Source organism: Danaus plexippus (assembly GCF_018135715.1).
Source record: "Danaus plexippus chromosome 22 unlocalized genomic scaffold, MEX_DaPlex mxdp_33, whole genome shotgun sequence".
NCBI lineage: Eukaryota > Metazoa > Arthropoda > Insecta > Lepidoptera > Nymphalidae > Danaus > Danaus plexippus.
This window is the reverse complement of record NW_026869856.1, coordinates 1031390-1056152: the sequence shown is the minus strand read 5'-3', so window position 1 is coordinate 1056152 and position 24763 is coordinate 1031390. Positions and strand designations below refer to the sequence as shown.

Here is a 24763-nt window from a genome sequence, read left to right as displayed (position 1 = left end):
TTACATCCATGTATATATACAGTGCTTTTCCCAAGCTTTTATATTCTAGTTTTTAAACGCTCGCGTACACATGATGGCAGTTATTTTTGTTGTGGAGGAAAATACTTGGAAATTATTGATCAAATAACACCTGGTTTAAGGAATATGTGGTATTATAATAACTCCAAATATAAACGTTAAAAAAAATGTTTCATGCAATAAAAACTCTTTATAAAGTTAAGTCTTAAATAATATATGAAATCTAATACAGTCCTATTAGACTTGTAGTTTCTCATATATTAGGAGCTTTAGTGTACATATGTATGTACATATCAGTACATAATAACGCTCTCATATCGCATAACATATTTCTATGATTTCAGAACAATATGTTTCAATATGTCGGCCAAATCGGTTGTTATGTAAGTTTGAACGAATAAGTTCAACTTACGTGACGAGAAAATAGCACCTGGAACATGTGAATGGGACTTTTCAGCTGGAGTTTCTGACAAATTTATAATTTTCACATTTCACAGTATTCTTGAAGTCAGGTCGCATAACTTGAAGTTCTTACAGTTTCAGGTCAACGAGGAATACTTTATAAAATAAGTAGTCCTTTTCATAATCATATAATATTTTTTTGAGTTGAATAATTTACAAGTTTGATTTATTCAGAGCTTCAAAGAATTTTACACGTGACCTGTAGACCTGATTTTAAATTTTAATATCTCAATATCTCCAACCCCTTCAGAGATATTGGTCATAAGATATAAATCGATGGACAAACGACAAGAGAGTATTCTAAGAGTAAAATTTTTTCTGACTTGTTTGAAATAAAATAACACTTTAATTATAAGACTTAAAGTACGATAGAATCACTCGGTCCGTGATTACCTGTGTCCTAGATTAGCTTCGTTTTAGCGTTTCTCTTATTTTTCACTCGAATAAAATAGTTGATAGGTTATCTCTCTATCAATGAAACAAACTTTCAATTAAATTAATTTACAGTCACCAAATTATTACGTAATATGTTGAGATTGCAAATATAATTTAAAAGTCTATGCGTGTCTCTTAATTTAAAATTATTTTAAGAATAAAGACAACGGTATATGCATCAGATAAATTAATGTTATTTAAATGAATATATTTCAATGTTTATATATAAAAATATAATAATTTAAATTCTTACATAGAAATTACTTTTGTCTCTATGTGAATTTAGATTAAAAAATTGTTAGCATGGCGATGTTAATTTAAACGCTACATGAATGAGGTACAAAAAAAAGAGAGAATTGATTACTAGGTTTATGACAATTGCAAGAATATAGAGAGCCTTGTGTCATATGAGAATACATTCAGTTGCGAAATAAAAACGAACAATAGCTATCTGTGAAAGGGAAAAACACATGTGAATTACACATAAAACATACGTTTGTAACTGTAGAATTCATTTGTACCGTTAACAGAGCTCTGTAGCGGTTAGAGCAGATTATATTGTTATATTAAATAGGTATTACAAAAACCATTGTCAGTAGAATAAAAAAAACATAAAAAAAATGTTTTAACATAGATATATATTTAGTACATAGATTTGTAGTACATTTTTTCCAACATATAAAATTATATGTAGTTTTAATCATGATAAGGTCGATGAAATTATGATAATCAGTTATAGTATGGTATTAAAAATTAATTTTTGATATTTATATATAAGGATTTAAGAATTTAATTGAGAAAAAAAAGGAATTAGTTTCGGTCAAACGACTTTTACTTAACTTGTGATATTTGCCATTGGGTTAACACTTAACGCACAAAGACAGGCTACGGGTATGCTATTAAATTAATTTTTCTTACTATACATTCAATTCTTACATACAATGTAATTCTATTAAAAATATATAACTAAAATTGTAATAGAAGTATAGAAACTCAAATGATTTTATATTCCTTCATAATAATTTTCCCGATATGAGTAAATCATAATGATATAAGTGAGTTTTCCATCGAATTTAGCAATTGAATCATATATTTATCTTTATTCTCTAACAAAATTGTATAAAAAAAAATATAACATTTATTTTTATTTAAATCTTTTACTGGGATGCCTAAAGCACTTAATCGAGTATGCAGGCTCCAGAAAATCTTATATCGTTATTAAAAAGAGCTGGCACTCTTGAAGATCTCGACCGATAATAACCAAATATAGCTAAGAACGAACACAAAGAAAGTGGCTTTCATAACAAAAAAGGCGCATCGAAATCGGTAGACCCCTTTGAGATTGACGATGTCACAAACAAATAAACACACCTACACACGCGCGTACACGCACACACAAACACAGACATCAACGACAAGCTTATTACAATCCCCTTTTTTGGATCGGGGCTAAAAGGCAATTCATCTTAATTTATCCTAAAAGGCACCCTATATACCCTTTTTCATTGTATTAGTGTTGTATCAATAGTTACTCGCGTTAACATCGCCCAGCAATGTCAATACAATATTAACAGTATTACTATTTGCTGGACAAATTTATTACGTTACCGATGTACCAAGAATATAATTCTGTGAACTATCAGGCTGTATATGTTCAACTGAATTATCTTTTGATCTTTTCCAAATTAAAAAAAAGAATATTTTTTAGAGTATATTTATATTATGTATATATATATATATATATATATATATATATATATATATATATATGTTTGTGTAGAAATATAAATGTACATATGTGTGTATAAGTGAGTATACGTGTGTGCATCTATTTTTGAGATTTTGTGTGGCTGTTTTTGACTTTGTATGTATGAGTGCCTTTTATATTTTGTTGAAATGATAAAAACAAAAATATATACTAATAATGTATATCTAATTGGTCGAACAAAAAACTCTCTTCGCCGGTGACATTTGTGAGCCGGACAATGCGCTCTGAATCGCAATTTTAAAGCGGCCATGACACTCAAGTGAAGGACCTTACAAGTACGGTCTGCGTAAAGAACAAACGAGCAATTTAAATTATTTGTAAAAAATATATATATACATATGTAAATATAAGTTCCGTTATATTTATTTCATAATTAATTTTAATAGTAATTGGAACAATCATTGAATGAATAAAACAGAAATTTTAACTTACTTTAAATCAAATTTATTCAAAAAAGTATATTTTTTCTTTCTCGTTTAAAATATACTATTGAATTTATATAAATATTTATTCAAGTATAAGTCAAGTAGATACAGTTTTTAGTATCCTCTTTACATTAAAAAAAGCCCTTTTTATTTTTCTCATATCTAAATGTATAATTTCACATAAAAATGTATAAATTTTTATTAAATTTCATGATGAGTGACATTTCAACCTAACTTTAAAGTAATTATTAAGTAATTTTTCGCTAAATCCTTTATTGTACATTAATTATTACTTCTTGGGATTAGAGTCACAAACTAATATTTGACATATATATTATATATATATATATATATGTCAAATATATATATATATATTGTATAATGAGATAGATACAGATGTATTGAATTGAGATACAGAAAAACAACTGTTATTCCTACTCGAGAATAAAATTAATAAAACATATTAAAAATTAAATGCCAATTTATTCTCGCGCTTCAACTAAATGTATAAACGAGAAATTTATTAAAGATTAATGGATGTATGTTCGTTACTCTAAAACGCAAAAACTACAGATTTTTTTTTATCAAAATTAATTTTAACATAACTCTTTCATCAAAACATCACATAATATGCTATAATTTATCCCTTTATTCAAGGCACTAGTGTCAGCAATACCCTCGCTACACACATGCATATTAATATAAATTTTTTTTTCTGCTATCCTTCCAAGCAATTAACGCCGGCCGTCACGAAGCACCTAACCTCCATAGCAAATGACCATTGTATGTTATCCTGGTTGACATTCTTTTATTAATATTTAACCGCTTGATAGTGTTACGTTTTATACACTATTATAACTAAATTTTTTTGTTACACAGAATATAAAAACTTCACCTAGGAAACTATTAAAAACATATGAATGCAATTAACTTTATCGTTTTAATAAAAGGAATTGTATTATCTGTGAAAACTTTGATAGATTTGTATCTGATGCATGGCTAACTTGTATAATGTACTTGTGCGTATTTCATTCTAAATTAAAAAATATTACCAGTCAATCTAATATATCACGCTTGAATGAGAGAGAATTCAGTATTATAATCATTAACATACATACCATCGTGAGAATAATATTGACAATGCCTTTTTTATGTCTGAGAGAATGTCTGTATGTGTGTGAGAGAGAAATGTCTGTATCTGTGTGATTTTCAATCACACAAAATCATGCGATACAATATAGACATCACTATGCTTAAATACCACAGACTGATACCTTTCGATATTTTTTAACATAATATCGGAATACTAAAGAGTATTTGAGAGAAAAATGTTCTATTCAAAAGCCTCAAAAAGGCTGTTATATAATTGATAGAAACCAAAAAAGAAATTAGAAATTAAATAAATGCGACAAAACAGCAAAGTCAATGAAAATAAGTGACGAAACCGTGACCGTAAATGAAATAAATTAATTAATCAAACGAGCGGACATCGTTTAAAAGCATATTAGTACATTTCCGATCGCGTGCTGGCATTAATCCACCAAAAACGACGTTGGCATTAAGCGGATGTGTGGGATTATTGAATTCTAACTACACCTCTGGCTGGTGTCGGTGGCGCGTTCACATTAATTTTTATCTAATATGAGATGCTATAAGATAACTTTTTCCTGCTGGCTTTATATTGCTCAAAATAATTAATTTCAACATTTCCTATAAATAAACAAAGTCTCTTACTATTCATTATATTTATATAATATCAGTAAATTTGATTTAGGCTCCGATTTTTGTATATAGAAATGTGTTGTTATTTTATCGCGGAAAGTGTATGACTACAAATATTTGTGGAGCCACATTAAGGTATAGAATTTAAACATACGTTACCATTGATAAAAAGTGCTACATATAAATATATATAAATATATATATATATATATATATATATATATATATATATATATATATATATATATATTTGTGTGTGTGTGTATGTGTGTGTGTGTGTGTGTGTGTGTGTGTGTGTGTGTGTGTGTGTGTATGTGTGTGTGTCTGTCTGATGAATGCTATAAACCGTCGACGATGTTTAAATAAGTATTATTAAGAAACAATACAATTTAAGCAATAAAGATAACTTAGTAATTTCGACCATTCCATTATCTGTACGGACATCTAGGCAGAACGCGGTAATATTTAATTATTACCAAATTCCAACGACATGTTGTTATATTTATAACACAGTGAAAACGCTACCAAAGTTAATATTATTCTGTAGATGACAAACGGTTTGATTCATTCAGACCAGAGAAATGATTGCATGAACTAGATTGTTCTATGGCTATCAATTCTTTGAGTGGTTTTTCAGTCTACCCGCATTGCATAAAACAATGTGAGATATGAAGGATGAAATCCATCAACTTGTAAATTATTCATGAAAATTGATTACGACATATTTTTAAACAATCGACTGTATAAATGTTTTAGTAATGTTGAAATGTTTCTCTGATATAAGAGGATATTAATTATATATTTTTTTTCAATTCTCATCAAAATTACTTCATTGATCGTCCAAAAGCAACTAACTATTTTCAATGAACCGATGTGTTTTAAATTTTGATTACAATTATTAGCATTCGCGTATTCAAAAACTATTTCTAATTTCAATACAAAAGTCAGACTTCCCTTAAATTGTATTGACAAAGATAGCAATATCGAGAGAGAATTAAAATGTTACATTAATTAGCGAGCTATAATCTCCACAAGCTATACACGATTACTTATAGTAATTGATTATTTTCATAGCCTTATTTTTCTTTCAATTCCTTAATTACCTTAAGAGTTACTGTTCTCTCATCGCTGTCACTTTGTTGGATATAGAGCTATTAATTTTAAGTTTATTACATAATAATTTATTACTGTATTAATAATCGCTCCAAACATACATTTTGTATTTGAACTTATAATGTGAGAATATCTTTGATATAAAACTGGTTAACCAGATACGTACAGACGGATCTCAAAATCACCAAAGCCCTATGTTTATAAAAAACTTATTGTACTTCAAACACAGTATATTAGATGAATACTTGTAATTCAATGTTTCGAACGACGCGAGAAACTTTTTTTGGGCATAAATTCACGTTTCCCAAGCACATATCCAAGGGACGATAGCGAATCTATTTGAGTTTTCGTGAAGGTCGCAGAAGTTTTTTTATTATCAAAGTTATAAGTTTGCTGGAATAAAATTATGATGTTGAATAGTTTCAACAAAATTTTCCTTCATAAATATGTATCACAACTTGTACTTACATCCCATTTGTTTCTTATCGTATAGTGGGACAGCTGATTGGTGACTTTCGATTTATATAGATAAAACATTAGTTCTCGAAAAAATTCCCCAACAAAGAGGAAACTTTGTTTAAATCTTAATATTGTCTTCTCCTTTAATACAAGGTATCTCCACCACTTACCTCAACAATTCGATCGTTGACCTGAATCTTCTTACAGAGATCGGCAGCGCTGCCAGCGCTCACACTCTTCACGAAGATACCGCTGAGTTCCTCTGTTTAAAACATTAAACTTATTACACTAGTGGACGAAATTTTCTTTTAGCTGAATATTAATATGGTAATGATAAAATAATGACAAACATTTTGCGTGTGTGAGTGTGTACGTTTATATGTGTGCTCGCTTGATTGATAGCCTTTAAAAAATACACAATACACTCGTAGACAAACACGTTAAATGCTGGCTACATGGTTAGTCAACAAATGGATATAAAATTACTACTTCTCTGTGACACGAAAAATTTTTGTGACCTCATGATTAATACGACATAAAAACTACGCGGAATAAAAATAAAACATTATTATTTTTTTATTTCGGAAAACCAAATGTCGCCGGTTTCAAAGCGAAATAAATATGAAAAAGATAATGACAAATTTATACATAAAAATATTATAATTAATATATGTACGTATTGGACGGGAAAAACCATTCACAACTACAGACTTATGAAGAGATTTTCTTATAAATTATAAAATTGTACCTTACAAATTATAATTCTGAAAGATTTTAAATATTTTTTTAATGAAATTACAATAAATAGCTTGATTGAATATAATTTTCAACTATAGTTTTATATTCTGTATTTTATTTTATGTTAATTACAATTGTAATAAAACATTCGGAAGAAATTTATTTTCTATTTTAACTTTGAAAAGAAATTCTAATTTCATATGATGGCAATTATTTTAATGATTATGTTTATCATGAGATACAAAACGGATAAAATTAAGAGAAAGACGTAAAGATGGATACATTCCAGAGCATGATATATATTAAGTCGTAAAAAGATCCATATATCGGATGCTGCAGTTTGCATAGTTCCGATGTCTGGACAAACTTCCAATAAAAACTCCGATTCAATTTGCAGATTGCTTTTATACAGCTTTAAGCTCAAAATTGCTACATTGTGTAACCGATGAATGCATTGTAGTTTTATTGAAAGAGAAATGTTTGAATTATTTTAACAAATATACGAATTTTAATACAGAAAATATATGACAGTCCTAACATTTTCAAATAAAACTTGAATTTATTGATGGTATTTATTTTAAACCGATTTTTTTAAGATTCATGTGAGAAGATAATAGGCTATGGCTATAAAATCAAACGTCAATCCTTACTCTATCATTAAAGCGACTTCGGATTGGACTATAATGATGGATACGTATGAGAACCAATATAAAATCCCAGAGGATATTTGCGCGTTGGTGTCCAGATCAGACATATTTATGTATTCGCGAATTTTAAAGCGCGTTGTGATGATAGAGCTTACGGTTCCTTGGGAAACCAACATCCCCAAAGACTATACCATCAAGGTCAACAAATATTACGAACTCACAAGGAATAGGTTCGTCGTGAATCTGTACGCGGTAGAAGTGGGAGCGCCAGGTATAACGGAAAAATCTCTCTACAACCTACTAAAAGACTTGGGCCTGTCCAGAACTCATATCAATACATTCTTGGAACGTACTTATTAGGCAGCCCTAGTAAATTCGTTTTAAACAAATTTGATTAAATTAAGAGAGGAGCTTGGACGGTGGAGGTGAGCGTTTAACGCGCGTTAGATAGGGTCCCCTTAAACCTAACCTACGCCTGGGTCGCAAGTTCCAGGCACTGTCGGAGCTCCTCTCCCTGCAACGCGATGGACCCGGCACCCGCACGGTGAATACATTGAATGTTGAGAAGTTTTCGTCAAGTAGTAATTAATCAGATTAAAATCTATAATGTACGCTATATACGAGAATAAAGTTATAAAAAAATATATAAACAGCACAGTAAATCGTACATTATAAAATTAATATATTTTTTTATAAAAATATGTTTTATTTTGTACACTGAAAGCTTAAATGAAGATGTCTTAAAAAAAAAATAGATGTAAAAAAATTACGAATCATTTGTGTTCAATAAACGAGACACAAGAAATGTTGGAATAAATTAAATAGCTAGATATTTTAGTTCACATATAATAAAAAAAATAAAAATAGGTTCGTTATTTCGTACTATGAAATGTCCCGAGTTATCGCGAACAAAGGGACCATAGTACAATGTCGCTGATTGTGATTACTAATTTGTCACCAAAATGTTAACAAAGGGAAAAACATATATGTTAAATACGAGTATTAACATATGTAAATTAACTTATTACTATGATACATATCATGAATATCAGTACCATTTTTATATCTCTCATTAGGTTTTTAATCATGAACCTTCGAACTTATACTTGCATCAAAAATATTGATGGAAAATTGTTACAAGTGGCGACATCTATAATTCGTATAATTATTTTCATGGCTGATTATAATTAATCATGATAGTGAACCACTGTAATTTTGTAATGGCAACATTTAAGTATCAACCTGTATTTGAAAACTATAAAATGGCTTCAGCCGTTTTGCAGGACATTACTGGAAGTAACGCTGAACATTGAAAGCAAATCTGAATGTGTACCTTGAACAAAATGTAGCAAGTATGTTTAAAAATAACATCGACACGAACCGGTTCAAACCTGTGACCTGTGGGACACGCGTTCCAGTTTTTGGACAACTGAGCTATCGTGCCCTGATATAAGTGAACCTTACACGTGTAAAGAAATTCTTCGTTGTATATAATCTATTTGAATTTTAAATTGAAATAGATGTTTAATTTATTTTATATATGAAATTAGTGTTTCTAATTTTTAAGAGAAACACATAGGTTTGAATTGTGTATAATTTTTATGATAATTGACTAGTTTTACACCGAGTTTCCTCACGTATTTTATGTTTCCTGTTTGTATCTTATGAAGAGCAAATGATCCATGATAATTTTGGCTATTTGCCAAAATCTATACAAATCACATCAAGTCCTATCATTAGTTAGATAAAATAACTATTATTGAAGGAAAGAGATTTCTTTCAACTAAGTAATAAAATTTATAAGTATAACATTGGAAATCGTGCCGTATTCGTGCACTTTCATTGTTCCCATAAAAAAATCCCTTTCAATAAATAATTCCGTTTGTTCTTATAACTATATATATTTAGGTAAAAACTGAAAATTTATATTCTTTGTACCGCAATTACTAATACAATAATATTTTATTTATATTATACGTATAGGTACATTTAGTTATAAGTTATTTACATAATGACCAGTTACTCTGTGAAAATTGCTTTAACCGAGTCAGTGTATGACTTAAAACATATTTTATATTTACAAGGACACATTGTTTAGTTCGACTATATTTACTATAGGAATATTCATAGACCCGACCAATTATCTAATTTATTTGACACAATTAGGTACGTAACAGAAAATTTCATTAAAAATCCGAAGGCAGGTTAGACGAGTAATGGTATGTTGTGGCTTCCATTACTTAGATTAATTGAGGCTCAAGTTGAGATATGAAGCGATTATTAAATGCACTCTGCTTATAACTTTTTGTTTATGTATTTTCTTAAGATTGTTCATCTTAAAGAAATTTCTGGAAATGCGGTTTACTTTTGAATTAGGTATAATGTACTCGTATGAATTCGAAAAGTTCTCGGGAACCGTTTGATAACACATATATTAAATATTTTATCAAATTTAAGTCTATGAAACAGTTTAAATATACGATTTTATCTTTTTAAAAAAATATTTCTTGAACCTTGAATGTATATATTTTTTAATATTATTTTTTAAAGAACTGCATGGATATTTATAAAAGCTGTAATGAATTCGAGCTATTAAAGAGCTTTCGAACTTCTAAGAGCTTTTGAATTAGACCGGATGCGTAGCGTCAAAGGATCCGAGAATTATTTCTAGCTATTGCAATAGCGTAAACAATATTATTAATTCCAATTAAAAAGCTTTTTCCTGCCGGATGTCATTTACTTTTACTGTTTATGTGGAACGGAAGTATATTTAAAACCTTCTTATGTGACAATTAATATAATTTTTTAATATAAAACCAAAGAATTAACAGATTCTAGATAAATCAATAATAACTTAGTATTTACATTACAATAGTTGATAATTTATAGAAGTTATTAGCATTAGGGTGATACGAAGTTATCCAAAAAAATTTATATTTACGGATGAAATATTACTTAGCCTAATAACATCCAATATTTAAACATGTATTTCCTTACTTGCGGGTATAGAAGATTTATGAGACATTCAAAAATATTAAAATAAAAATTTACTTTCAAGAATATTATATATGTTATAATGTGAAAGATATTTTTTATTATATAATTCTGAACTCACCCTGTTCGCACACATATCCTGCGACTGTTATGCCGAGTCCTAGAGCGGAGTCCTTATTCAATTCCACCTCGTAGCTGATGGATTCAGGCTCGGATCCCCGTATTGCCATATCTAAAGGAAGCCTGACACAGTAAAGAAGAAAAAATTACCGTCTTGATAAATACCACCCAATGAAAATACAAACATTCATATATTAGTATATTTTTTAAAGTATATACTTGGGTGTGATCATTTAATTTATTTCAAAAAACTTTTTTACTAATAGAAATATAGTCAAAGGCTTGTAAATATTTTAATAAAGATGTAAAAGTAGGCTTCACTTATTAACACTTATCACACGTAATGTTAGAAGTGCAAACAGTATTCTAAATAAATAGCTCTAATAAATTTTCAAACAAAAACAAGGGCAAAACACTTCAAGTTTCCTGAAAAAATAAGTAAAAATTTAATTAAACGAATCATCAGATGAAGCAGAGAACATTCTTAATTGAGAAATTAGATTGGACCTTAAATAATTGAATTCTGCTTTCTTTTGGAAATATTTGTTGTTGCTTGTTTGAATCATAAGGAGACGAAGGATGTCTTTCTTATTTCTATAAAATTTTAAAAGAAATCGAATACTTTTTCAATTTATTTCATAGCTACATTCAAGAAGCTACTTCGTTTAGAAATTCTGTCTTGAGAATATCCGTGAAGAGATTTTATTACAATAATATTAGAAACGCAAAGGTTATTATTTTAACATATTTATAGTTGTAAAGTCGTGAAAAGACAAACGGGGTATTTTTTTAACTGAGTGTGTTTGATTTTAGACTAATGACACTAAATTTTTTTATATAAAAACATTCACATATTTCTCTCCATTCTTCAATTTGAATAACAATTATCTTTGACACAAATAATTTATAAACATGTACTATTCTAGCTCTATATATACATATATATATGTAGAATTTGTTAACACCAAATCAAATTAGTAGATTGCTTTAACCCGTGAGATATGATTGATACAGTTTTATATATGACCGACATCAGCAACAAGAAACCTACGGGCTCCATCCAATTAAACCTTCAGAAGGATGTCAAATGAAAATCATTAACGTTAATCACGACATATTAAAACTATGAACAAGATTTTATTATCACCTTAAGAATTTTTGACAAAATAGCTGTGTATTGTTATAAAATATTAAAACTATGTAAGTATTAAATAACAACTTTTATTCCATTTCAACAAATATATATTCATAAGTGAACTCTACCTTTTCCATTCAAATACTATTGATTTATTAGGTTGTTCTGATAAAACTCTCCGCCTAGAGATAAGGCTAAATGCTTTGGAATTATCGCACGTACTCGTACCTACAAAATTGTTGAGAGGGTGTAAATTTTGTAAGTTATAATGCACACTCATACTCACTCACATTTAATCACACACACATACGCACATGCGCGAGTGCACACATTATAACACACTCACGCACACATACGCAATTCATGACAGAAAGAAACAGATTGTAAAGGCATTTATAAAAAACTGTAAGCAATAACTTCGTTAATTGGCAGCACAATAACCAAAAAAGACTTTCACTTACCGCAATGGTGGTGGTTGTGGCTCCGAGGTGGTTATGAGTGGTGGCGGTCGCGGAGACGGAGCGAGCGCCCCTCGTGGTACCACCGCCACTATAGACGCCACCGGCTATATAAAACATAGGACTACTAATAAACACATTTATTAAACATCTAATAGTACATTCTATACTAAGATTTTAGACTATTAGACTGAAAATAATCTCAGTACAATTGATTTTCAGTTTGTCTTTCGAATATTTACTAATGAAATTCTTACAAACAATATCAAAAATAAAAAGTTATGCTATAAAGTCCGAAAATATTGAATTTTATCATGCAAAAAGTAGTCTGCATAAATAAACGCAACATAATTGATAAGCCATAATTATAAGTACACAATATATAGAAGTAAGTTGAACGTCAACTGTAATTCTACTTATTGTGAAGTTAATTTACATTATACAGCTTCTGCCTCCAAGGAGGAAAAGCAATCAAAACTCTTTTGTTGCGGTCATCGGATACTAAGTGGATTGTTTACTCATTTCCCTTCAACTTGACATGAAAAGAAATAGTCTCAGAATAAAATTACTATAAGATCTTTGTGTTATTCAACGATGAATTATGAAGTAACAGTTAGGTCAAATCCAGGTCGAGTCAAATTCATCAGTATTCCATATCAGGAATAAAAACTTACCCGATGATGAAGTCTTTCCTCGATGATGGTAGGTGGTGGTGATGTCGGTGTGGTGTCCTCGCAGAGTGCCCCAAACCCATCATGACCAGCCTCAGCCAGAGTCCGCTCCAACTCTATCGGATCAGTCAGCAACCGTGAAGGCACAACCGGCGCTGGTGACGCACCCAGAGACTAGAAGCAAAACCGTGAACTTGATATTAGTAATAAAATTTTAACCTATTATTATAATTTGAACCTTGTTAAGTTTATTCTTAGTTAATGATAGTTTCATTTAGATAATATTATAGGGCTGGTATTCTGTCACAATGTCTTTTTAACCCAATTTTCTTGTGTAAGATACATTCATGCAACTGTACAAATCAAAGCTTCTTGAGTAATCAATGTGTTCTTAGAATTAATTATTTTAATAAAACCATTTTATCAATGTTAGATGCAGGCGTCATAAAAGATTTTGAAATTGTGGCCCGGGCTCGAGCTATCGGCTGATTCATCACCTTTATTCAGGGAACATACACATACGAAAGGAAATTTTCACAGTTTCCAAGAGATATAACCTGAGGAAAACCCATGATAACTTCGTTACATCACTCCCAAAAGACAGAGATGCCTTAGAGCTAGAGTCAAGAATTCAATTCCATAAGCCGTTTATAATAGGAGCACAAAGAAACAGAATAGGGTTAGGATCAAGTAAGAAGGCCCAAGTGACGGATATATTGATGTATTTAAATGAAACTAGTATTTTTCGGATAAACTACGCGTAAAAATAAATCACGCGTAGTTTATCCGAAAAATACTAGTTTCATTTAAATGAATAAAACTTGCGAAAATGTTAGATCTCATTATATTGATGTATTTTATTCGGCAAGACGAGAATGACAAATATAAGATCCATGCAATGAGTTTCGATACGCAGAACGAGTGGTTAGGCATATCAGATTTCTGCATCACATTAGCACTAAAATGGCGCACCTTAATTCATAATTGGTCATCAGCACTGCTAAATTTTTATCTCATTGCGTTTCAAATAACTCTCCCAGATCAGAGTAATTTAGTAAGACGTGGTAAAGGTACCCACAAAACTTGCTATATTTGTGGGAAAGCAGTTAGAACTGCTAAGCATTTGCTAGTAGCAGCTATAAAATCAAACTTCAAGTCTATCCATAAAGCGACTCCGGATTGGACTATAATGATGGATACGTATGAGAAACAATACAAAAACCCAAAGAATATTTGTGCGTTGGCCTCCAGACCAGACATATTTATGTATTCGCGAATTTTAAAGTGCGTTGTGATAATAGAGCTTACGGTTCCTTGGGAATCCAACATCCCCAAAGACTATACCATCAAGGTCAACAAATATCACGAACTCACAAGGAATAGGTTCGTCGTGGATATGCACGCGGTAGAGGTGGGAGCGAGAAGTGTAACGGCAAAATCTCTCTATAACCTACTAAAATACTTGGACTTGTCCAGAACTAATACAAATTCATTCTTGGAATATGCTTCGAAGGCAGCCCTGGTAGGTTCCCTTCAAATTTGGTTAGGTAGAGAGAGGAGCTTGGACGGTGGAGGTGAGCGTTTAAAGAGCGTTAGATAGGGGCCCCTTAAACATACACCGTAACCCGGGTCGCAAGTCCCAGACGCTATTATAGCACCTCGATCCCTGCAACGCGGTGGACCCTACACCCGTACGGTGAATCCATTGAGTGCTAAGAAATTTCGTATCTTAAACTATGTAATACTGACTACTATTTATAACTATATTAAACACAAACATTTTATGGATTATTCCATGAATACGTTTCTTTCATATGATAATGCATGTATTGTAAATTCAGAATAATTAAAAAACATGTCATTTTCAATTCTCCAATGCTTACATATAAAAGTGAGCTCTGTAAGGAAATATGGTCAAATAGTCAGTAACGTGGCTCTAAAAGTTATTTTGATTCAAAATTCTTGAATTTGAATTGTCATAATTATACATCAACATATGTAGATATCAAAGTTATCAAAGTATATAACCTACTTTTAGAAGTTCCAAAAGTACTTTATCTCTATATTTTATAGGTAGTAATAGTTTTCATAGCGATCAGACGTACAAAAGTACATTTTCTTATGTTAATAATCTCAATATAAGAAATACCAAAGTCAATAGAGGTATAATTTATGAACACGGATAAGAGATTTTAATTAATCTATTTTGTAAAATTCACAATTTTATATTATTATTTAAAAATAAATCTTTGTAACAAATAAGCAGGTCGATTGTTCTCTTGTAAAACTTCCGTTAATTATTGTACGGCTCGACATATTTCACATCTTTGAAACTCAATAAAGACTAATTTACAGATTGATTTAGTTGAGTTTACAGGTTATCTATTGATTTTTCCTTACTCTGAATTAACAATTTTTGTTCTGAAATTACACACACACACACATGTATATGTATGTATGTGTGAGTGTGTGTTTTTTTTTTTGTGTAAAGTTATTCTTTTACTATAAATTGCTACACTCTGATATTACAAGTATTTATAAATACCGTATTATAAATGCTTCAATATAATACAATGCAAGTACCTCAATGTATAAAAGCTACCCGTATAGGTTATTTACTTCTTGGCTTACTTTGCTTCTACTGTAGTTTTATTTAGTTTCACTTCACTATTTAGTACTTTGACTTCAACTAAATAATATTATGGGCACTGAAGTATGAATTTCCCAACTAATGCAGTTTTAATATTAAATTTAAAATTCGTTCATTTAATTTCACTTAATGTAAGACTCATTAGAATGAAAATATATAATTTACTTTGAATTGATATACTTCAGGTAATACATTTCTCAACATTTGGAAACTTTGTATTTTTTTTTTATATTTCATCTTATTTATGAGCAAATTAATAAATATTCGAAGTTTTATTTCTAGTTTATAATAAATATTTTGTCAATTATTTTTTCAAATAGTGTTTTGATAATGTATCTATCTTTCCCTTAAAATGTGTTGTTTGAAAAATAAAAATATAATATGAAATTATAAATTTGTATTGAAAGATGAGATTTTTTTGTTTAAAAAATCTAGGCCACCCGTGCGTACTGAGCCTAATAAAGGTCCTTGTACATAAAAATACATAAGGCCTTAATTTTCAAAACGACAATTTCGACTATAGGGCTTTTTTGTGTTGTACTAGAGGATTATTTTTTTATATCAAAGGTGGCAAACGAGCATACAGCCTACCTGATGGAAGGTAGTCACCGTCGCCCATGGACAACTGCAACATAAGGGATATTGTGGATGCGTTGCCGACCTTGATTGTGGGAGAGGGAGAGGAAAGGGCGGGAAAAGGGATTGGGCAACCGGCTCTCGCACTCATCAAACGAAACGCAGCCATTAAAGACAACTTCACGCCGATCCTCTGTGAGAGAGTCGCCTGAGATGGTATGGCCACGTTGCACGCCGGCCTGAGAACTACGTCGGAAATATTTGCCTTGATATGTCGGTCCCTGGAGCAAAAGCCCCAGGACGCCCAAGAAAGCGATGGCTGGACACCGTGAAGCAGGATATGAGAGCCAATGGACTTACCACCGAGGATGCTAAAGACCGTGCAAAGTGGAGGAGTTTGAGCAGGAAGGCAGACACTGGCTAATGCTGGGATAAATTGCCAAGAAAAAGAAGAAGAAGAAGAAGAAGGGTTGTACTTCCCCATCGAACGTGACCATATTCGAGCTGTAGTAACTGACCATAGTGCTCTACAACCTTAAAAATTCTAGACGAATTTTTCAATTTTACAAAAAACAGATTTTTAAATTTTTTTCAAATATACTCGACTCTTACGTATACAACCTTATACTGATTCACTCCTAAAACTACCATTTCCTTATTCTTCTCAATATAAATAGCTGAACACGGCTAGCTCTGTTCAGGGGTTCGTTATTTTTGCATTTTCTTCTTAATTGGGACTTATGGTTTCCATGCTAGTCGTCCGATATAAAAGCCAATGCAATTTACAAAGATTTAGTGAAGCTTTCCACTTGTAATAAGTACAAGAAAGCAGATACAGCCAGCGTTATTTTTATAAAGTTGAATTTATTATAAATCAAAATAGCTTGAAAATAAAAAAAAATGTATAATACAAATATTAAATACGTGCTTCTTATTAAAAAAAAAATATATACTTTATTATATATAAGCACTTTTTTCAACCTATTTGTCCGTGGTAACGATTGCTGTAAAGGCATCAACGTAACCTAAAAAACGCCTAGTATTATTTCAGGATAAATTACTGTCTCGTATGGAGCCTTTAAAATACTATGAAAAAGTTTCAAATAAGGCTTGTTAAAATTATTACTTTCTAAATGAAAATATATTTTGAAATAAGCATAGTTTAATTTACATACTTCTCGACATAATTTCGCCAAATGGATCGAATTTCTCTTATTCGTAATATTATATTTTACTTTGCATAACTTCAATTCTCTTCATTAGAAGTTTTTCATAAAAATTTAAAGAAAATTCAGCCATAATAACTCGTATATGTAGAATTCCGTTTATAAATTGAAGTACATTTATGAAATTCGAAATTGATTTAGCATGAGACATCTTTCGCATAACTTTGCAACTTCTACTAAGAGTTAAGCGAATGCTTTGGCTTTGCTGTTGTATATATAAAATAGGTTGAAAAAAGTGCTTATATATAATAAAGTATTTTAGTTTGTTGTATAAACAGATATATCTATATTTTTTGGAGCGCTCTCAGAACTTATAACAGTTGTCCTTAAGAAGTTTTGCAATGAAGATTTTATTATCATTTTAAGTAAAATTATTTGTTGATACAGATTGGGAAATAAAAATGTTCCTAACATTACGTTTAAATTTTACTCTACTAGGACTGAAATCATAATTTTTAAGTAAGGATTTAAAACGACGTGCAATTTATCTACTTATATCGCCATGACCAAAATTATTGACAGACAACTTTTTATAATCGATCTTAATCAAATATTTCATTCCAATACAAAATACGTTAAGTATAAGTTGCAAGCTTTTGATTTGGAAGTCATTAACAGTTGGAACACTTAACCACGGCTTTCGTTTATTGAATTTATTATTTTATAATAGTTAGTATTATGATATAAAATATAGAATATATGAATATTATTGTAATAGCCACTTGGTGAAATATTATTTACATATATAAAGACATCACTATCTAGTACGCATAATGTTAATGTCGGAATATTTTACAGCATCATGGACCAACTAAATAACAATCGTCTCACTGTCTACACGATATCGATTTTTAGCATCGGATATTTTTTAAGTTTTATATTAAAACCGCATCTATAACACACGGGCTCGACTTCTATTACGAGATAAATTACGTAACACAGATACAAAATATACATGATATAATAATATTATAAAGATATATATATCTTCAGTCGAGACAGTTCAATTTTAATTCATTCAAAAGTCAATCCCGGATCGTGTCTCCTCCATTCTACTCGATACTGGCAGAATATATTTTGCACGTCATTGCACGGATGAAGGCCATAATATAAAAAAAAATATGTAATATATGACGCCTATTTAAGCTGTTGGTGAGTGATACTTCTCTCCAGAATACTTTCTTATATAGTCTAAGGAATTTCTCAAACAAAAGAGAACAAAATAGAAGCTGTGCGCGAAAGAGAGACCGAATCACTTTTCGGTTGTTGTCGAGGTGACATAGCTCAAGGATTTTAAGTGTTAATATTGTGTTAGCAGTTAGTTTTAAGGCTATTTTAAGGATATTAATCGTATGTAGTTTATGTTGTTGTACTGGTGTTTGCAGTTCATTATTTTGTTTATTATTTTGATCCTTAATTTACCTTTTATATTTGATCGTTTTAATTTAAAAACTGATTGTGAAATTGTCGAAATGTCAATGTTGTTATTTAATATCCTAGATATAATACAACAAAATTGAAATTATATTTGAATCAGACAGATAAAAATATACTTTTAAATATATGTATATTTAAAATTTACATAGCGAAGTGTTAAGCGATGAAAACCATAGTGATATAATATTGAAAATATCAATTGTTGTTAAGATGTCTGTATCATATACAGTATGCCGAAAGGTTAGGAGCAAGCCTTATAATTCAGACTTTAAATTTTTAAAGGAAATTAGTTAGTTAGGGTATAGTATACATTTTACATAGTGTTTGTATACTACAGAAGGGTACAAGAACTAACTGTAAGATTCCATTGATGAACCTGCATATACGTACATACCTATTATGAAAAAAGCAAATCACAGCTTTTAAATAGCTAGAGATAAAATTAAAAATGAAGTTATTTGGTTACACTAGGGATGGACCGTTACTTGTATATTATACTGTTTAGTGATGTAGCCATGATAAAAACCGTAAAAACTTCTCAAACTTTATTCGGGTGGATCCTTATTGTACTACCACCCGAGCTTTCTCTCTAATGAACAATTTATTAATGTTTCAAATATTAAATCAGTAGATCAGTATTCAAACACTTTTTATTCAAATAAAAAAAATACATGGTTTAGCTCATACAAACAATTATTACGTAAAATCAGAGCCAACAATCTCAAATATTAAGACATCAATTATCTAAATAAGATACCGTTAGAAGAAGGGCAGCAACAGTATCCTTAGATCGAGTTTGCATAGCCAGAAGGTAGTATTGATTGAGAAGTGTAAATAGAAAACTATACAAAATTGTGATAAGAGATAAAATCTGCAACCTGTGCTTACCTTCTTAATATCATAGAAATAAATTATAAAATCAATTATTTAAACAATTGTTATTTATAATAATATGAACTAGGGCATATGCTAAACTACAATTTTGTTTCATCACACTACATAACGAGCGTTAAAAGTTCGTTTTATTATAGTATTAAGTCAGGCTATTGAGTGGGTAACGGGAAACACTTCTTATTTGATGATTCAGAATTGTGTCAAGCACACGGCTGCCTATTTTTAAGAGCATAACATTTAAAACCATTATCACTTACAAATGTAATATTCAGTTTTTTTGTAGTATAATATTATTTGTCTTGTATACAATCACTGTTAAAAGTTAAAATATTATAGTTACAACTTCGCGTGGAACTATAACTTCATGTTAATTTTGACATTTATTATAAAGAATGTTTTTTTTTTTTTGTCGAAATATTCAATTTAAAATTTTCTTTCACTGATAGCGATGAAAAAACTAAAACAAAAATCTGACGAAGATTCATAAGTTATGAGGAAACACGAAAGATAATGAATAGTTAGTTTTGTATTATATATATATATATATAAAGTAAATGTAATCGTTGATACATCCAGATGACTTAATATGTATTAAAATGATGATGAAACTAAAAAATAAATATTGTATGGGTACATACTGTATTATAAAAATAGATATCTATAAAAATATGGTTTTTCTGTGATGATTGATAATAATTTAGAGCCAGCAAGACAGTTGATATGTTTCAAAATTTTTATAGGTATATATAAAATATTCGTTATAAAAAACTCGCTACTTAAACATATAAAGTTAATTGATATAAATAAATATTACATAATATACCTTTAACGTAAAAAGGTTTGTGAAAAACGAGCGAATTCTAAAAGTATCGAAAGTAATTTAAATTTGCCATATTCAATATTTAATACACACATGTAATTAAAATCTATATAAGTATTTTTACCAAATTTGTTACTTATATACTTAAACAGTCAGTATAACTTCGTGACTTGGAGAAAAAAATATCAATATAAAATTTTTCAATATAAGCATGAAGATTTACTAAAACCTCTTTTGATTGTGCGCGAAAAAAGTCATATAGTACAACCTTTCTTTTACTTATTTTAGAAATGCTGTCATTGAACGTCAGTTGTACATCAAAATTGACCCCCTACCCTGTCTTCAAGTCTGTCAGCTATAAATGGTTTGGGGGAAGCAAAACACGTCATATATTAATTGCCAACGAAAACCAATGAAGAGATGCCATTATGAAAGTAACGCTAGTATTTATTATTTGTAATATTTTTAATTTTCAAGAATAAAAGACATTACCTAAAGGAATTAAGATCTTCGCTAGTGTTTAAATAAAACTAATGTATTCAGATTACTACGCGTTTTTTATCATTTTAAACTACATTCTCCCGACGTCTCGGTTACTTTGCAGCAACCGTGATCACGGGCAGATAAAATTTTTTTTTTTACGCATAGCAATCCGAAAATATAAGTTTTCTTTTGGTGAAGGAATATTTTTTCTGAACAGAATATAGCTAACAATTCGGCCGAATATTATTTATCATCTCATGTTTCCTGTTTACAGATCGATTCCGATAATACATTTTCAATTGATATATAACACGTTGAACTTATATACATTAAATTCCGTTGAACCCGTAAGTCTGAAGAAGGAAATGTTTTTAATTAAGACGAAGACCACATACACTCAGACAGTTGGCTTGAGCTAAATTTATAGTGGCATTTTTTAAAATAAACTCAATGACCATAATATTATTACAAGAAACAGGAAACCTTTGAAATACTACTGAAAAGGATATCTGTATCTAATGATATATAAAAAATATCTTCAAACTAGCCAATAAGCGAAACCAGATATAAAATATAATTAAAAAATCAACTTATTCAGTATATAAGGTTTAAGGAAACTAAGTCATCATTAATTCATTGCAATGAAAGCACCTAAGCCCTAAGGTTTCAAAACGAAAATATCAATTAAGTCAATATTATCAAAATGTTCTGAAACACGTGCAAAACTTTACATTTATCTTAAGCGAATTTCTGAACTAACAAAAACAAACATGGCCGACGGTCATATTGTATTACACAATTAATATAATAAAATTAGGATATCCTGCTTGATTTCAACAATGATGTATAAAATAACAAAAAGTATGACACAGTTAGAGGGAATGAAATAAAAATAATTGTTACTGAAGTATGTATGTATGTTCATGCTTTGGTCCTTTTTGAAATTATGGATCACACATCAGCCTTTACTACTTCATCTTTTAAACAGCTAAGGTTGGTTTGACCTGCTATAATAATGTATATGCAAATAAATTAATAATTAATTTGAACAAAAAAAATAACAAGTTGATATCCTTAACAATACAACGACGTTATGACTAAAAGAAAATTAAAAATAAAATTGTTTTTAAGTAACCAAACGGTATTTTGAGTATAGTTTGCATATGTATAACGTGACCTATGAAATTATTTCAGTAGTATTCAAAAAGTTATAATGAGATAGGCTTTTCAAAAATAAACCTCACAAAACCAAGCTTCCGAAACTAAATAAACGCTCCTGATTCTATATTGTAATATAAACATAACTCAATATTCTTCTCTGTCTTAATAACAAATAATTCTTGAAATACGTTACGAATTTCCGTTTCACGAAATAGAATTATTAAATTTTCCGTCCGAAAGATCGTATGAAGTTATCTTGAGCGAATATCAGAGATATTATTATATTTTGATTTCAATAGAACATTTTCGATATTAAAAAAAAGATTATAAGTAAATGTATACTATAGCCTAACTAACTAATTTCCTTTAAAAATTTAAAGTCTGAATTATAAGGCTTGCTCCTAACCTTACGGCATACTGTATATGATACAGACATCTTAACAACAATTGATATTTTCAATATTATATCATTATGGTTTTCATCGCTTAACACTTTGCTATGTAAATTTTAAATATATATTTAAAAGTATATTTTTATCTATCTGATTCAAATATAATATTTAAATTTTGTTGTATTATATATATATATGGCGTGAATACAACTAAGCCTTGCTAATACCAATCAAACCGTGTCATGTTAATACTATATGTAATGTAAATGTATAAGCGGTGTATCACATCAATGTCATCACTATCACAACTTGATTCTAATGACATCATCACGAAAGTCGTAAGTATAGTAAAAAGTACATATTTATATATTAAACTGATAAAACTAATATTTGTCAATTTATTATATGATCGAAACATAAACATAAATATAAGATTAAATCTTTATTATATACACAAAAGAATATATATTAATAATTTTCTCGAAGTAAGCATTATATTTTATGTGTACACTATATTTCTATATCACGTGCTAGCCGTTACCCGCCCGCGTAGCGTGTCATAAAATAGAGAAATTTAAATTTTCACCGTTCACAATCACTCACCCCGAGGTCGTTATTGGGGATGAGTTATTATAACATTTGGTCGTAGATAACTTTTACATCTCATATAAAAGATTCCTACCGAATTTGGAGCGTGTGGAAGCTATATTTTTGTAAAAAAGGAGATTTTTCATTTTTGACTTCCCCGCAACACTTCTTTTTGACAGAATTTCGTAAAATCCGTTCTTAGCTGATCTATACTTGGCGCAAGGAAAATTCCTACAAAATTTCAAGTCTCCTCAAGATAGTTCCAGACATATCGTATGAAGCTAATATATCAGGGGAAAGATCTTTTATATATGCCGATATTAATAAATAAATATTACAACAATAAATATAATTATAAATGTATTAAATGAGGTCAAACTCACCGCCTGCAAAGCGCCATGCGCTGGCCTAGCCACCAGCAGCCGGACACAGGCGCCGCACTGCCGCAACACAGAAGCAGCCTGACGAGCGCACATACCAACAACACAAACAGCGCCAATACGTAACAGCATATCGCCGCTACGGAGACGGCCGTCCTGTGATAAATACATTGACATTTTAATACCGATACACTGTAAATATCGCTCGCAATTTGTATATGTCCGTTTACAAACATACGTACGTCCATACACATGAAGCGATGTACAAATCGCCGAATGCGGATGTAAATTGTTGTCGTTTTATAAAACGTTTCGTAACTTTGTTAGCGCATTTTATAATTTGATTTTTCTCGTGTTAGGTTAGGTTAGTTTCATGTTTATAAAACGACGAAGCCGTTTGTAAACGGACATATTATACAAATCGCTTGTGACATAAACAACAACAAAATATATATACCACAGCATCGATTAACGACAATATCTTTCTGATCCGTAACGCTGTCCTATGATAAGTATATTGAATATAATATATGCCACAATTAAAATATCCTAATGCATCCATAACAAGAGCTTGTTGCCATTAAGAAGGCTGATGTTATGTGACAGACTAAAACACAGCCTATGACATCACTTTAATCTCCAAACTACACCACTGATGTATTTGAATAAGAATTGTTGTTAGTTCATTGCGGGTACACTGATATTCATTAACTGTAATTTATAACAATGATAAAAAATTGGTCTTATGCTTTATATCTGTGACATGTTTAGTTTGAGAATGCCAGTGTTAAAATGATACAAGATTATTGAAAAGACTTCCATATTTACTAACATTATTTTGGTAGAAAAGTTAAAAACACAGTAAAGATTTGTTATTAGGATTCCTAGAAACTACAATAATACAAGGAAAAAGATACAAGAAAACTAATACAAGCGAAAAGATGAAGAAGGAAAAAGCTGTTAGACGGTATATACCAGTAGAGGTATGGAA

The 24763-nt window shown here is 30.0% G+C and overlaps 1 protein-coding gene across 1 annotated transcript in view; it reads right to left on the bottom strand.

Annotated features, from left to right (window-relative positions):
• The window catches only part of LOC116773414 (uncharacterized), a 106729-nt gene that overhangs the window by 67560 nt on the left and 14406 nt on the right, over window positions 1-24763 (bottom strand). The window contains exons 4-8 of the mRNA XM_061528863.1: window positions 23776-23928; window positions 13169-13339; window positions 12498-12601; window positions 10903-11024; window positions 6573-6664 (exon numbers count right to left, since the gene is read on the bottom strand). Of these exons, the coding sequence (XP_061384847.1) occupies window positions 6573-6664; window positions 10903-11024; window positions 12498-12601; window positions 13169-13339; window positions 23776-23928 (642 nt within the window). The remainder of the gene's footprint in view (window positions 1-6572; window positions 6665-10902; window positions 11025-12497; window positions 12602-13168; window positions 13340-23775; window positions 23929-24763) is intronic.